General features: G+C 36.9%; 1 protein-coding gene across 1 annotated transcript in view; it reads right to left on the reverse strand.

Moving 5' to 3' along the window:
• LOC105676546 (acetylcholinesterase-like) overlaps positions 1 to 16,708 on the reverse strand; it is a 111,539-nt gene that overhangs the window by 38,906 nt on the left and 55,925 nt on the right. The window contains exon 3 of the mRNA XM_012374545.2: positions 342 to 484. Within this exon, the coding sequence (XP_012229968.1) occupies positions 342 to 484 (143 nt within the window). The remainder of the gene's footprint in view (positions 1 to 341; positions 485 to 16,708) is intronic.

Below are 16,708 nucleotides of genomic sequence, written 5' to 3' on the forward strand. Positions count from 1 at the left end.
ACCGTGAGAATATACGGTTTTACTATTTTCTGCAGCTATAAAATATTTCTAACAATGAAGTCACAGTGCGAAACAATATTTTAAATCAAGAGTATTTCGTGAACGAAGAAATTCCATGTGAACAACATATCGGAGCACAAATGTTATAAATTTTTATTTACGAAATAGCCAGAGACAAAAATTGTAAAAACAACAATAACCGGTATAATAACGTTTTTAAAGCAATTTCATGTGATTTATCGAAAGAAAAAGCTACGTATATTCCGGTTTTTTTTTAAATTGTGTCAGATTTTAATCATCAACAAGAAAAAGCGAAAGTCTATATAGTGACGAAAACTTACTTGGAAAATGATGGCTTCTCGTTCAATTTGCGACATATTTTTGAAGATGGTATGAATAATGTTGAGAAACTTCTCTCGATCTATGGAACTGGCCTGATCTTTCTCGAAGAAGTCGATAAAGTCGTATAGAATAAAATAGGTTCCTGAAACAGAAAAATGTGTGGAGATATTAGCAAAATATATAAAAACATTGAGCGAAAAATTATATTTACATATATTTTAATCAGAATATCTTACTAACAATAAATAATACAAATAATTTTTATCGCATTCACATATATTTAAAAAGTTATGATGAGCCAGCGGTTTTTGCGTTTCGCTTACACGTCGTGTGAATGGTTGTCAAGTACCATGCTTGCGCCGCCGCGGTACTTGACAACAGTTTGTTTTGCATTATATTCCGTACTGCGAGATAACAATGAAGATGGATATTCCTAATTGCGTGCGTATATGGTGCACATTTTAGCGCAGCGTTGCAGCTCATTTTACGAAAACATGGTTCCGAAAAACCATATTGTTATTATATGAGTAAATTTAAATGTAAAATGTTTTGATAATTTCTATCTGCATGAAAAATCTTGAAATTTAAAAAATAAATAACGAAGGAAAGAGGACGATGAGAGCGTATGTTAAAAAATATAATATTTTGGAAAAATCTGAATACATCATTTTATAAAGCGTCCGGATAAATTTGTCGTTTCAAACATTTTCCATATATTTTATATAATTTCTATTATACTCGTTTATAATTCAATATATTGAGTTAGCTTCGTAAAAAAATACGCGTCTCTTATTTTCAGCGATTCCACAACGTGTCGGAATATTGTCAAATTCAAAAAAATTCCATATATTTGCTTGTAAGCGTATTTAAGTGATACAGCTGACACTTTGCTCCGACTTAGCGGCTCGCGTAGTAAATCTCGACTACTGGAAGTCTATTGTCCAAAGTGCGGCTTTGTAATTTGCAGAAAAACGCGCACCGAGTTTCAGAAAACATTGGCTTTATTTAATGAAAAAAATTGGTCACACACAGGGTTATTATGCATTCTTAGCTCTGCGGCGTGAAACCCCGGATTTCCGGCTGCTTACGCGCGCACAACGCGGAAACTTCATCCCTCTCTTGGTGAGCAAGTGTGGCCTCGGGCGCGCCACCGTCTTTGAGATCGCACACGAGGGCTTCAAAGAGAGTGCACTTTGGAAAGAAAATGTAGTTTTCTGATAGAAAGAATTTCCTGTTGGGCAATATGCACAACGATAACAGGCAGCCAGCTTCGGCATTTATATTGTAAATATTTTTCGTGTATCTATATAACCGGTTGACGGAAGTACTCTCATATCATTCTCGAGAATTCGTGCAAATTTAAATACCCGATGCAATAGGTCGATGCATAGTCGACGCGTTACATTCGATCTTTCGCAGCACTCGTATTTCTTCCGCTAAGTGTAAATTTAATTGCTAAGCTTTGTAGAGAATGTCTTGAATTAAAAAATTATAAAAACTGGAAATAAGAAGCAATTTAATTTCAGATTTCATTATTTTTGTTGTAGTTTGAGAAGCATTTTAGCGACATTGAATTTTTAACTGTAACTTTAAAAACACGGTCAAAATTATTTACCCTTTTTAAAACTAACAAAAAAAATTAATTTTATTAATAAAGTTGAAAAAACTTCACGTAATTACGTTGGTACTGCTGGTACACAAAGTTTCGCCGGCAGTAAACAATATTTATAATTATTTTAAGATGCGTCATGAATCGCAGCATTATAAAACGGTATGACAAAAGTCGATTTTGAATAAACTTATAACAAATATAATAAATTTATGTATCTCCTTCCGCAGTACATTAATCATCTCGGACATCTGTCGTCGAGTGCGCTAAGCGAAACCCCTCCTTGATTAGGTATGAGCCTTTGTTTGTGGCCGAGCTTCTGTCTACAATCATGCCGTCGAGACTAAGAATCAAATAGTCCCGTTTAATGCTAAATGCGAGGTCCTGAATACAGCACAGCGTTTACTGTACCCTCAATTATACGGGCAACAAAGCACACCCGTTTTGCATTTCGCTATGGGCTATCCCGCACACGTTTTAACGGCACCTACACACCTCCGCGGACACAATCACTTTTAGTGTTTAACGCATTATCTTCGTGTGCCAGAAGCTTCTTTCCCGAGAGATAAATCGCTTTAATTAAAAGGCAGAGACACTATGGGGCTTTACCACATGTGATAAACTTTAAGATCGCCTAAGAAGTAGAAATTGCCAACTATTATGCGCTTGCAAAAGAGAATCATTTAATCTTCCAACCGGAGATTTTTCCTGCAAGATTTAATTTAAACACATTCTTACTATATTTGCACTTTATTCTGTGTCAAGGTTCTCATGTTTAAATTTCTTGGCTCATCGTACGCGAATAGTGGAGATTTTTTCTTTGAAAATTTGAGATAGTAAAATTTGTCTTACACGATCGCTTGACGGTGACAAAATCATTCATCATACTTGATTCACGATCGAACAATTTGAATAGATTTGCATACAAATTCCCTTCGGGGGAATGTCAAATTTCCATGTATCCAAAATCGAAAGATTTAAATATTTCCCCGTAATCCCATGGTACAGCACCCATAGCGATCTTTTATAACCGATGGTGATAAAACATGTTTCGCATTCATAGTCGTAAATCAAAGTATTTTCTGCATATCTTTATAAGCGAGAGCTTTCTCTCCTTTTCAGAATAAATGGGCGATATGGAATGATGTTAGAGAGTAAAGCACACACACACACACACACACACACACACACACACACGTAAACAACTGAAAAGGGAATATATTACGTACGTACCAAACAATACCAGATACAAGCCAGAAAAAAGAAAAAAAATATAAACGGACAATAAAGGAATTAAGTTTTAACAGAATAAAGCGTGTTTTTAAAGCGTGCAATAATGAAGAAATCTCTTTATTCATCGCGCATTTCAATTGCTTTCCCGCAGAAAATTTTGGCACGCCGAAAATTTTTATTAATAATCATAATTTTATATTTAACATACGCGTGACATAAAAACATTTCAAAAAATTTAAATAATAAAAGAACTTAAGTTAAAATTTATTTTGCTAGAAAATTTTTTGGATAAAACGAAAAAATGATTAAAAAGTGGCTCCAAATTTTGATAAAACAAAAAAAATAATATAAAAATTCTGAATATCGTGAAAATAAAAGATATTGACATTTATATTATTCGTTAAAGCGTCGGATAATTTGTCGTTTTACTTTTTGATAACGATCCGTATGACAGAGATATGAACGTACGACAGAGATATGAAATCGATAAATTTTACAATAAAAGCACTAATCATTACTTCTTTTTCATCCGCGTATTGAATAATGGATGTGAATACGTATGACGGTTTTAACGAAATATTCCACAAAAAATTTTTTTTATAAAGTTAAAAAAAAATATAACAAATGTACAGAACTGCGTGCAATCAAAAGTTTAAAAATATCAATTACAACATGTATAAAAAAATATTTTCGAAAAGTATTTTCGATCGCATGTAATCACACGCACAGTAAGTGTAAGCGGATCACACGTACAAACGAGTACATTACTGGATAAACAAACGAGGCGGTCGTCGAACTTGTTCCAGCTTCTTAGTCGGCGCTGTCGAGCGAATGCGTTCGGGGAGATTGTAAATTCGATTACAGTACGATTGAACGGCAAAAGAGATTGATACGTTACATTCCGCCACAACTAGATGTACAAACTGGAAATTACTAATTAACATGTCGGGTGCATGCGAGAACACTTTAGAGTTAAATTATAAGTTCTCGAGTGCGCATGTACGCCGGCATTTCAATCGCTTCGGGAGAATTCCCAGGTGCATCCCGCTGCAGCTGAATAATGGCACATACGCGATACTTTCTAAATAAACGGGCGTTTCACAGTCTCTCTACCATACGTAGCAGCCCTTTTGGGAATTTACTATGTATGTAGAAGTTCCCATGCGTGCATTGAACTTAATTCGAGACATCGGAACTGTGCGACCTTCTCGCACGACTTGCGTATTGTATTATTGACGTTCTTGCGATATTAAAACGGAAGTATTAAATATACATATGTATATTATTCCCCGAAAAATTAATAAAAAAGAGACGCCAGATGTACGCGCCTGTCGAAAAAAAATGGTTGTACAAAAAAATGTCGCTTTAATACATCAAAAAATTTCGTGGAATATTTCACAATTTATGTACATAAAGAACATGCACGAGCAACATAGTATATAAATTCGTCGTCGATAGTAAGAAACTGAATATGCTGGCTGTATTTATGACAAATGAGCGAGAGTACGTATCATTGCGCGATCTTCCATGTGAAACACGTGCGCGGGACGTGCGTAAAATTTATTTCTTCGAGAAACGGCGGAATCCCGTTTAACGTCTGATGCAGACGACGCATATCGCGGCAGAGAGAAAAAGCGAGAGAAGGAAAGAGAGAGAGAGGGTGAAAGACACATGATCTTGCGAAGAATGCTGATCTTTTTCCCTGGTTTTTTTTATCACTGCGTACGCGAGTGTTCCAGAAATGTCGTTCAGTTTACCGGAAACTGCTGTAGTAATATTGCATCTGACAACAAAGCTGTAAACCGAGTTGATTCGCCCGGGGTAGTTTTTGTTTTGGAACTTCGGTTTCCCGGGTTAATGGATACTTCGGGCGAAAGAGACACAGGACCGGGCTAACAAATCGACGCGTCTAACGAATACGGCATTGCATTGCCGTGGTTTTCAATGTGAAAGGAAATGGCGCCGATAAATAATTCATTCGCCGACGTGCTGCAAATACGCTAAAACAAAGGACTGCAATTCTACTCTCGGGCCCTTCGCGCCTTCAATGCATACACGATGTCCCAGATGTAGTGAATCTTTCATTCAGTTTCTTTTTGTAACCAATTCGGAGTCGGTGTTTTGCTAATTTTATTTTAAGGAAATTATCGCTAAATATCGCAAATTATTAATTTCCTACATTTAATATCTCAGTAATCAGACATGTGTAATATCCTCGCAATTTAGATAGAATACCGAAAATCGTTCTATTGCTTAATCGATTCACGGTTCAATTGAATTCACGGTCCAAAATAGCGCTAGCTCGCCCGACGTTGCCATACAAACTACGAATTACTCGCATGCAAATTGGATGAGGTAGTCTTATCGGCGGGAAAAGTTATCGGTCAACCTTGACGCGAAATGCGGAAAGATTTAGGGAGGAGAATTATTCGGTCGTAAGAGAAACAGATTCGCGGCTTAGGAATGAAACGGCACCGGACTCAACCGCAAACACCGACATAGCATTACGAACTCCGCTCAGATTGACTTTCGAGAGGAAAGCCGCTTCAGCAATAGCGAATTCAAGCATTTGCGGCGTGCCTCTAGTCGCTCGAAATGGTAACGAATTAAGATTAGGTAACGTCACATTTGCGCAACAACATTTCCGAGAATTTACTTTTCGCACACTGGTGAACGTGATGAGATTTTAGCGCGTGCTAATCCAGTAATTCGATATTATTTTGACGGGAGTGAAAGAGATCTTTTCATTAATCCGTATATTCGCGATTTCTTGCCAATTGATTTCTAAAGATATAAAGTCCTAATCAGTAATTTTTTAATTATGAATTTATCTAAAAACACTTTCATTTTTCTACGAGCTTTAGTTGTTTACATTATAGTCCGCAGAATAATCGTTGGACTTGTGCCTATAACGGAATAATCCGAAGTGGAAATTCTTTTTCCGAAGCGCGAAGCGAACAAAAAACTTTTCCCCACTGTTTCTCGGCTCCCTTACAGATACTCCTAATGAATCTTATACAGGAATTTGCCTTTTTCTACCTCGCGTTCACGCTTCCAGAGCTCAGCGCGGCCGTCACAAAGGACCTGGCCTCGAATAACTGAATCACTTCCCTTCGTGGTTCAAACTTATAAATTGTCATGAAAAAAAATAAAGCCCGTAAAACAGGTAAAAGAAAGATACAAGAAAAAGAGCACAAATATCTTCAGAGAAACACTTGGATGTTTGCAAAAAACATTAACTGATAACAAGTATAGACGAGAAAATAATTGGTATCTTGCGGTACAAAGAACTGTGTCAAGGGTGATATAAATTGAAATTTTATATTATTATTTCAAACTTTGCTTAACTTTTCTGTTACCTATTTAATCGAAATTTAAACGTGCGCTTACGTACATTTTAATATAAAATTTCAGTCAAATATATTCATTTTATTGTTCTATATAAATATTTAGATATTTTTTGAAAAAATTGAAAGAATAAAATTTAAATATATTACAAGTAATACCTACACATAAAGTTGTATCGCATATTCAAAAAATGGAAATGGGTCAAACAGATTCAAGCAGAACAGCAAGTTTAAAATATATAAACGTGCTAAAACTTAAAAAGGAATAATCGAACTGTTATTAATAATTGTGCTTAAAACGCAGTGCTATAAAAAGCAGAACACGTTTTCAGAATATATACAATCAAATAAAAGTAAAAGAATAAAAAACTTGAATAAAAAACTTGAATAAAAAAAATAGAAAAATTTGGAATCTTAATTAAAACATACATATTTTTATGTAATTAATTATTCCTGTACTATATAATAAAAATAAATTAAACTAAAGCCAAGCCCCTTTTTCGACGATAATCCATTTCATTTATTACATTTCCTTTTTAGAACATCAAAACTAAATAAAAAAATGTAAATGAAACAATTTTCAAGCAATTTTTATATATAGAATTAACACAATTTATCACACATTAATAATGAGACAACGGTCTAATTTTGTATTTTTATCATAAAGTTTGTTTAAAGTAGAAATGTTACACTTGCATTCTAAATGTGAGGCTCCCTTTGATAAACAATATACATCAACTTTTACGATTTTCTTAAACTATATCTTTTCGTCTTGAAAGCATTGTCAATTCAGAAAAATCTGATTAAAAATATTGGCTAAGAGTATGCTAAGATGTTATCTGTCTATCCATTTGATGGTCTCATTTAAATGCTTCTCAACTACCTCTGACGTGCTGATCAGTCCTCAAAAAGATTTCAACGCCAGCAAATCCACGATTGTTTCGCAATTGACACACGCACCATTCACCTCCTTTAGAAGAAGAAAATGTGAATCGCACAGTCGCGAGATGAGTATCTTTCCGGTTGCGAATTCAAATAACGCGGCTCATGCTATCCGTCAATGCGGAATAAAGAATTCGCCTGCGCCCCAGCGCGAGCACGGAAGCATATTTCCATCGTCTCGAAGGTGGGTCCGATGCAAAAGAACTCAATTACGGGCAACTCCCTGAGGCTCGGCGGCAGAGAGGAGAAGAAAGGAGCTGTAGCCGTGCGCGCGATTTCAACGCGATTCCAGACTTGACGAATAGCCGGCGGGGTCGAGAGAAGGTAGAAGCGAAGATATGAGGAGTGAGAAAGAGGAGGAGAGGAGACAGGAGGACTGGAGGGAAAAGAAGAGAGAAAAGAAAAAGAGCGGAAAGAGATAGGCGGAGGAAAAGGCGCGAAAGAAGGTGTAAGAACGAAGCTTCGATGGAGAAGCGGTGGTTGCACGCAGGGATAAAAGGTGGGAAGAGGGCTCGGGCGAAGGGCGGTAGACGGGGGACTGCCACGACCTCGCCTGCCTGCTTGCCTACCCCCAGGCTCACCCATCTCTATCGATTCAACGCCACCAACTTGTTGGCTATCTTCGCTGTCGGGGCCGCCGACAATCTTTCTGCGCCCACTCGAGGCGACGTCTGTTAACCCTTAAGTGGATGCGTTGGGGCGACAATGACAGTCGATTCACATCGAATAACCGAAATGAACACAATGTTTGAGAAAAAATCGACGCACGATCGATAAAATCTCATTCTCGACCCGTGACATTTGGCTTTGCGAAATATTAGTGTGTAAAATTTGCGACACAAACATTTTCTTAAATAAATAGTTCTTGTTATTATTTTTTTTATTTTTTATCGATATAGCACATACAAAGTTTTATTGAAAAGAGAGGGTTTTTTCATCAAACAGAGTAAGTGTTGCAAAATATCTGCGGGAGAAACGAAAAGTTGTTTCAGACATAAATCGAACAAAATATGTTTCTCTACCATAATTTTCTGCCGTGTCAATTCTTAGCATTTACGGATTAACCTCAGTGTATATCATTTAAGATTTAACATATCGAGGCATGATAAACAATGGTTTACCGCATACCAAATAAAAAAAATAGTTATAAAATAGTTATAAAATAGTTCTGTGAAATTATACCATCAGATTTCTATTCCGAGTCGAAGGGGTCTCTATCTCTGTACTTTTTAAATCTATCCGCGCTTAAAAGCGCTTCGCGACTCGAGTTCGAGCCCCGGCATGAATAAGCGCTTTAAGAACGATTGTGCTTCGCTCAGTCGTCACGTCGTTTCACGTCTACCCGGATACCTTATCTAGCCTTTACCGCTACATCCGGATCAGTATACTCTACATTTTTCTTACCTTTATCCACTTTCAAACGAGATACACGAGGTACTATCACTTAGTTTAGTCGAGCTCGCTTCGTTCTTAAATGACAAATTTTAGTTAGATGTAATTCTCAATATAACACATTTTCTAATAACAGAAAGAGAGGAAAAAACTTACAAAAGAGAGTTTTTATAATTTTGTATCAAATTTTGATATTTGTTTTAATATCTTCAAATTTGCGACTGTTCGCGATTATTTTATGCGAATTGTTATACTTACAATATAACCGGCAATTCCATCAATTTCAAGCCGCATTTGATAATCCGCAATAATGCAACCGAGGAATTCACAAGGGAGGAGAAAATGGACGCCTTTTAGAGCACCGTATATATCCAATAGCAGATAGTTGGAATGCTTTCTTATTTCTTTCTTCGATAGATCATCCCGCATAGTATTGCATTTCTCGTCTGCAGCCGGTTACTCTCTTCCGACCTTGTTTCGTCAGCTTTATAACAGCGGAGAGCGCCACGGCCACGCTCGTTTCTTCTGTTTATGTAGTTCAGCGCGCAATCTTCGAATGGCGTCCGCTAACTGCGTTTCCACCGATGCGGGAAACAAGCTGATATTGGATCCGAATTCAACGCGGCCGGGACGAGCGGAATGCGACGGAAAACGCGAATAGCGCGCGCACGCTTTACGGGCACAGATTGGATTTATGCTTGATGGCGTAAATGCGTTGTCAACGCGCTGCGCGCAGGCTTGGATTCTTTGTACGTGTGAATTTCGCATTCATCGAAAATCCCGAAACCATTTCCCCTTCTCGTTTCCCCCCGTTCTTTTTTAATTCGCGGTAGGTGCTAGCAGCGTTTGCGCGCTATTCACAATTCCACTGGTAATTCTTTCGTCTATTCCATTCGAACGGCGGAAAAAAAAGGAAGGGGAGAAAAAGAAAAAGAGGAACTACGAACGCTACTTGCCCGATATCGCGCTGTGCCCCAATAGTGACAAAACCGCGGAACCTAAACTCTTGATCCTTTGTTCGCTCATTACGAGGAAATTGAGTTTGCTCACGAAGATAAAGCGAAACATCTAATCGAAATAATTGTTACGAGCTACGTAACTAGACGAAGTAAATTAATTTTGCTACAATTTTGCCATTGCTGAGAGATTCTCCCTCGAATCGTATCCATTTGCTATGAGAGAGAGAAGAACGGTAAAAAAGGCCAATATTCAAAAGAATAAATTTATTTGAACGTGTAAAACGAACGAAATGCGGCGGTCAATTTTTTAATTTTAATGTTGGAAAAATCTACGTGTACTAAAAAATGTAGAATAATATTTAAATGTACGTAGCCTTCCTCATTTTCAATCTCGCGAAAAGTGGACGGTAACTTTATTTTGTGATAAGAATAACTCTTCGAATTTTCAAGTGGAATAAAGCTCCGGTTAACAAGTTCTCTACAAATCAAAAATAAAACATGGTAGATATATTTTTACCATAATCGAGTGATCATGACCGAAATAGAGACTTTATTCCCCGACGAAATTATTGCATTTACTTAGGTGTAAAAGATTAATGTATCTTAAGGGACGCGCTACTCAGTCGTGTAGCTGCAAGAAGGAGGTCATCAAATTCCTCGGCAAGGCATTTTACCGGAAAGGAAAGTGGGTCAGGAGTTTTGAGGGTTTTCTCACCTTAGGGCTGTTGCTTCGGCAAATGGCCAGAAGAAATGCTGGGTGCTATAACAATAAGCACATTGTTTTTTCCCTTGCCGGCACGTTTCCATTTCTGCGTTTCATTCGTCGTCGCAAATTCCGCTTTATCCAACATTTTACTGAGCAATAGCATTATTCAGACCCTCACGCCTCTGCACTTTAATTCAATACATTTCCTTTAGCGCTACGTTAGCTTCAACAATCTATAAATCAAAAGAGATACACCTAACAACTCACTTCTTTTATGTCGCCTCTAAAATTTCTAACAATATAAAGTTATATATTCAGAAATATTCATAAAATGTAAAAAAATTTTAGCAATAATTTAGAATCATCAATATCACATCTCGATTTAACATGAAAGATATTAATCTCATATGTACGGAAAAGATCATTTTACTCTAAAATCAATTCGATATATAATTTAATCTCTTGTACGAGCAAATATACATAAAAGATTATTATCATAAAAAAGTCCATGCTTCCAGATTTTAAATAAATAAAGAAATCAGTCCTTGTCACACTCGTAATGTGTCTTCTAAAATTAAATTATTATTTCTCGAGCAATTAACACGGTGAGATTTATTTTTGAATATTTAATAAAAAATTTTTTTAAAGACGTTTAGAGCTTCGAATATTTATTGTTATTTTGTAAGAAACACGCCGGAAGCTCCTCCGGGGAATGCTTGAGTTTCGCGCTGGAGGAGCGCTACTCCGTTATGTTGCTTCTAAAATACGTGCTACGATAAGAATGCACACATACCTAATGCGAAGATGCACCTGGGCGTGCGCTTTAAAACCCGTTTGTTTCGCGTCGATACGAGCATTCCTCGCGAAGACAGGGAATCTTAAATTTTCAGAAAAATGAGACGTTCACCGAACGAATGCCTGAATGGTTCCACTACCTCCTTTAAAAAATGTGACACGTGCCCTACATCGGAAAACTGCTGACGCATATTCCTAAGATGGCAATTCGAGGAAGAAAAGACGTGTACGCATACACTTTTACACTCAGCGATCGATAAACACGCGTTTGAGCAATATGACGAGTGTGATTTGTTTGTGACGTTATAACCGTACAAAATGTGTGTACTACCTTCGTGAATTATAATCGTAAGTATGAATATTCGGAGTGAAATTGCAGCGTTAAATTCTGAACCACGCTATGTAAAGGAAATATTTTAAATAAAGATATACGATGATTATGTCATAATTAACATATCATAATTATGTAACGTCGGAAGAATATAACAGATATTCAACATCATATAATTTATACTGTGTATATAATTATTATTCATGTAATTCACTGTAATTAACGTTCGATATTAGACTTCCTTTATAATTAATTACTAAAAACAGCAAAACTATCAGAAATAATAATACAAAAAATATCCATTTAATTTCTTTTCATGATATATATTCTCTGTTATATTTTTATCCACATTTTGTGCGAGTTCTAAAGTAATAGCTCACAAGCACGTTATTGTGTAGCACAGTTTGCTGTAACTTACTCAAATGTTAATGTCAACGTAGCTTGAATAACATTCGTGCATTGCCACTGTCGACGAGGCGAGTTAACGTAAGACTTATCCAACATGAGAACAGTAAGAGCATTACGGGTATCGTGCAAGAAGTTTGTCCATGCTCGAGGTAGTTGTCAACCGCGCAGTTTAGTTGTCGCGTTATTTGAAGAAGTTTTATTTGAAAGAAGCGCAACGACTTTAATCAAGAGAGAAGCTATCCAAGAGAATTTCAAGTCTCAATTAGAAAGAAACTTATCGGCTATCTGATCTGTACGATATAGACAATGCTTCATCGTGCATATAGAGACATCTGTGCAATTTATCTAATTAAATTGATATCTATAGTTAAGTTATTAAGTAAAGACACTGGAGTAAATTGAGAGATAAGTAAACAGTCAGATAACGTATCTTTGTAAACTTCTGACTATTCTATACTATTCATTTTTTTTAAGCTCACTTTGGAATACCAGAAGAATACTAGTAGTACAAGTCAACCATATTAACGCTAATGCAAAAGGTGCACAAATTGTCTTACATGCGCACTTATTCAAATTATAAAAATGATTAAAAATTGCAAAAATAATTATATTCTTCGCTACCTTACTTCTTCAATAATTAATTCGATTTTATAACATTATTAATAATTCTTTTACTTTAAAATCTCAAATAAATATTAGATATACAAATAATACAATTGTTTATAAAAAAAACTGCAACATTATAATATATACTTATTCTGCACACAGCTGTCTTTCACCAATTCACGATAGAAACCTCAATCTACAAATTCGAAGGAACCTTTCATTCGCCCGATCTCACGATAATGCGTTCGCTAAAAATTCCGGGATTCCGTTCGAACGGAAGCAGAGCGTTCGAGCTTGAAAGCACGAACGATCGAAGCTCGCAAGGAGCGCTCGCAATACCAACTAACAAGTTGGTCGGTATGCCTGATACGTCGGCAATGCGATTGAGGGGTGGAAACGAGCGGCGCCATGTTTGAGTAGATAATGAGGAAATGATAGGACGCCGTCGCGCCGCACCTGGCAGCTCCGTTGCTCAGGTCACTGTGTGTATATACCCACCTGTTCGTCCTTGTACGTACGCGTACGTGCAGGAAGCTACGCCGGATACTAGAGCGGACTACAGAGAGGTGAAACGCCAAAGGAGGGGAAGCGTGAGAGGGCGGACGTGCGCGGAGGGTGGTTTGTCGAAGCATTTACATGCGGCTTCACCTCGTACTCCCGTGTGTCGAGCAAGTCGCTCTACATTTACACGCCGTAGGCTTACCGCCTGGGCGGAGTGAGATTTATGCGACGATTAGGTTTAATCCTTCGCGCAGCTGCAGCTTGATGAAAGAACGAGTTACGGCGGTGCGATGTCAAGGGACAGCGCGGGAGTGAGTGGTGGCGGCCGGTGGTATGAGCCGGTTAAGAATGAAGACGGCGAGATGGAGTTTGGGTTGAGCTAACAGGCTAATACGTTTTGAAATATGCAAAAGGGCGAAAACATTCCGAAGCGTGAACCGTACAATTATTGACCACCGCGCAACTACCAGTCACTTGTTTTGATGAATTTCTAATTGGGGCAATTATGTTTGTATACCCTCCGTGACCTCGTCTCGTTTGACGCTAAATACGTCCGTCTATAATTCTGAACTGTATTTCTCTTATGTAACATCGCGCACAATGTTATTTATGGCTGAAAATTGAATAGTTGCGTTCAAACAACTTTGAATAATAATGCTATTAAAAATATAATTGTAACAATCAATGTTTCAACGATATAAATAATATGATACAATATAATAATACAATATATAATTAATTATTAATCATGTTTATATCCAAATAGCCTTTAAAATACACGACGCTGTTCTATACATTACAACATTAGCAGTTAGCCGTTTCATATTTGCAAGATAGCGCTCCAGGCACCGCTATCTCGTCAGATTTGCATCAAGCGGCGAAATTCAATGCAACGGAAGCGCCCGAATAATCAAGGGAGACCGTGGTACTTTATAAACTCTCGCCGTAACTTCCGATATTTCCCGATGTCAGCGTGAAATATTACAACGCTGATTTCGGCGTATGCGCGGGAGATTCTCTTGGCGTCGCATTAGCAAATGATTTTCGACGGAATTCACGGATATGGAATCTCGCCGCGAGAATTACGCTGGTCGACGTTGTTTAACCTACTAGTGCGTCGCGCGCCGTCGTGTATGTACACACGCGCGAAATCGTCGATGCGACGCCGTTTATATGAGCGCGCGTGTGTATGCATGTTTGCGTGTGCGTGTGTGTACGCGAATCGTCGATGCATGAGCAAATATGCCGGTGTCTCCCTTTGTTTGCAATTCATCTAATTTCAGACTCTCTCGGCAAAGTTCGTTACCGGAACGACGTTGTGGGGGAAGGTGTTACATCGGGGCGCCGCCTTAACCCTCGGTGTAAAAAGCATTTATCGCGAGTGCAGCGTTAAATCCGTACGCTTTAACCTCCGATAAGGCCGTGAAAAGTAAGACGGTGAGGGTCTCACTCCGCAAGCAAACTGAGAGCCCGCCCCGATAAGCGAGAGTAATTGTTTAGTGTGTGTTTCGTGTGGGGTTAATCGCGCAACTGCAATGAACGCGAGAAATGCATGAGTCGCGAATATGGTAGGGAAAAAGCGCGATGAAGCGAAAGTTGGATGGTTACGCCGATGTTAAAGTCTCCTCGTAAAATCGATATTTTTATCTAACTTTACAAAACTCTTTGCGTTGATTCTAAAATGTACGAAGTAGTAATTCGCTGCGCATTATCAAAAGTGCGCGGAAAATTTATGGTCTAATGTCAAGGTGACAATCACCGTCTTTGATATCTATCTATCACTCGTAACTCTGCCAGCATCAAGATTTCATTTCCGCCGATGAAGAATGATGTCTCTTCACGGCTGAAAACCATGTCGAAAGGCAAATAAAGTGGCTGAAATAAATTACTAAAATGGCCCAGATTGCGAGAAGTAATAATGATCGAATCCAGTTTGATAAAAAATAATCAATAAGTTTTATATTAAAATCAGAAAAATCTAAGATAAAAAAGATTCTAAATAAAGATTCTAAACTTATGTGTTTATAAAAAGCTTTTCCATGTAATAAAAACTTTGAGTACAATACATTTTAATAACAATTTACGCAATTTTATTTTGTGTAGCAAAAATAATTAAGTTGTAAATTGTTGTAAATATACAGGATGGTATAATTACCACGGAACTAGACCGATGAGTTCATAAAAAAATTTGTCATGTTATCCCATTTAACTTTTTCCTCTACCATCTTTTTCTATCTTAACAGGACAAGTGCTAGAGAGCCCAGTTGCGTAGACTCTATTCTATATATAATTATTTTAAATATATGTAAATTTTAATAATTGTAAAATAACATTCAAGGAAAATTTGATTTATTAAATAAAAATAAATAACTATTTTTCAATTAAAATCGCACCTTTAAACGATTTAAACAACAAAATGCTATTTGACATCTTAATAAAAGATGTATTATTGATAAAAATAATTAAGAAAGATGAGCAAACATAATAAACGCTTTGCATATCTTTTCGTGCGACGTGTAAACAAGCAAAATTTTAATGAGTTCGCAGCAAAAAGGAAAAGCATTGTTAGAACGGAAATTACGGAAAAATTTAGTAGCCACCTCGGTGCTGTTTCTCTTATAGATGTGTCGTAAAATATTTGCACGTTCAGGCCTTTTAGAAAAAAACCTTGTTTTTCTATAAAACCAAAAATACTAGTTTTTCTATAAAACACCGTCTTTTTACAAAAAATATTATTAAAATTTTAATGAAACCTAAATAATGTAAAAAATGATGAGAGAAATCACTCAATCAAATTCAATCCTTCTGTGTTAATCTGCGGAATTTTTAAATTTTAATTAACAATAACTACAGTTATTTATATATAGATCGTGAAGTAATCGAATATTCGATTAATTATCGAAAAATATTATTGTTTCTAAGAAGAAATTTATCTCAGATTAATAGTCATCCTGACGGCAATCCAGAGTGTAGTTGCTTTGAACGTGAAAGTCCCGTTGCATCGCATGAATAGCTACCATTCTGAAGTTCTAATTGACCGAGAGACAATCAAAGCTGTGTATCGGGCAGTACCCAGCAAACATTGTGGCCTGTCGGCGACCAACTAACGCAGGATGAACGAATGCACTGGTAATGCAGTATAGCTAACAGCTAACTCGTGGTCAGTGGAAACGCATTGCGCTATATGCATCGTGTTTCCACAAAGTTCCAAGCTATTTAAGCGTAAAATGTAGCCCCGTTAACTAAAAGCAGTATCGTCAATACTATTTCTTGCGTCGGGAGAGAAGCAATATGATTGTAAAATATTCACTGCAATTTGCGAGTAATAAATACTTTTCTGTGCCGTTTCAATAAATTATCATCGTTCCACGAATAAATAGACAAATGCAAAAGCTACTATTGAGTCGAGATGAAATTGAATATACCCTTTCCCAATGATAATAATTTATAAAATCAGGAATTAGAAGCTCTTTGATATTGATAAATTTATCCGCAAAAAGCAAATTTATTTTTAATTGGATTTTAATATTCGGTTTA

The sequence above is a fragment of the Linepithema humile genome, chromosome 3 (genome assembly GCF_040581485.1).
Source record: "Linepithema humile isolate Giens D197 chromosome 3, Lhum_UNIL_v1.0, whole genome shotgun sequence".
Classification (NCBI taxonomy): Eukaryota; Metazoa; Arthropoda; class Insecta; order Hymenoptera; family Formicidae; genus Linepithema; species Linepithema humile.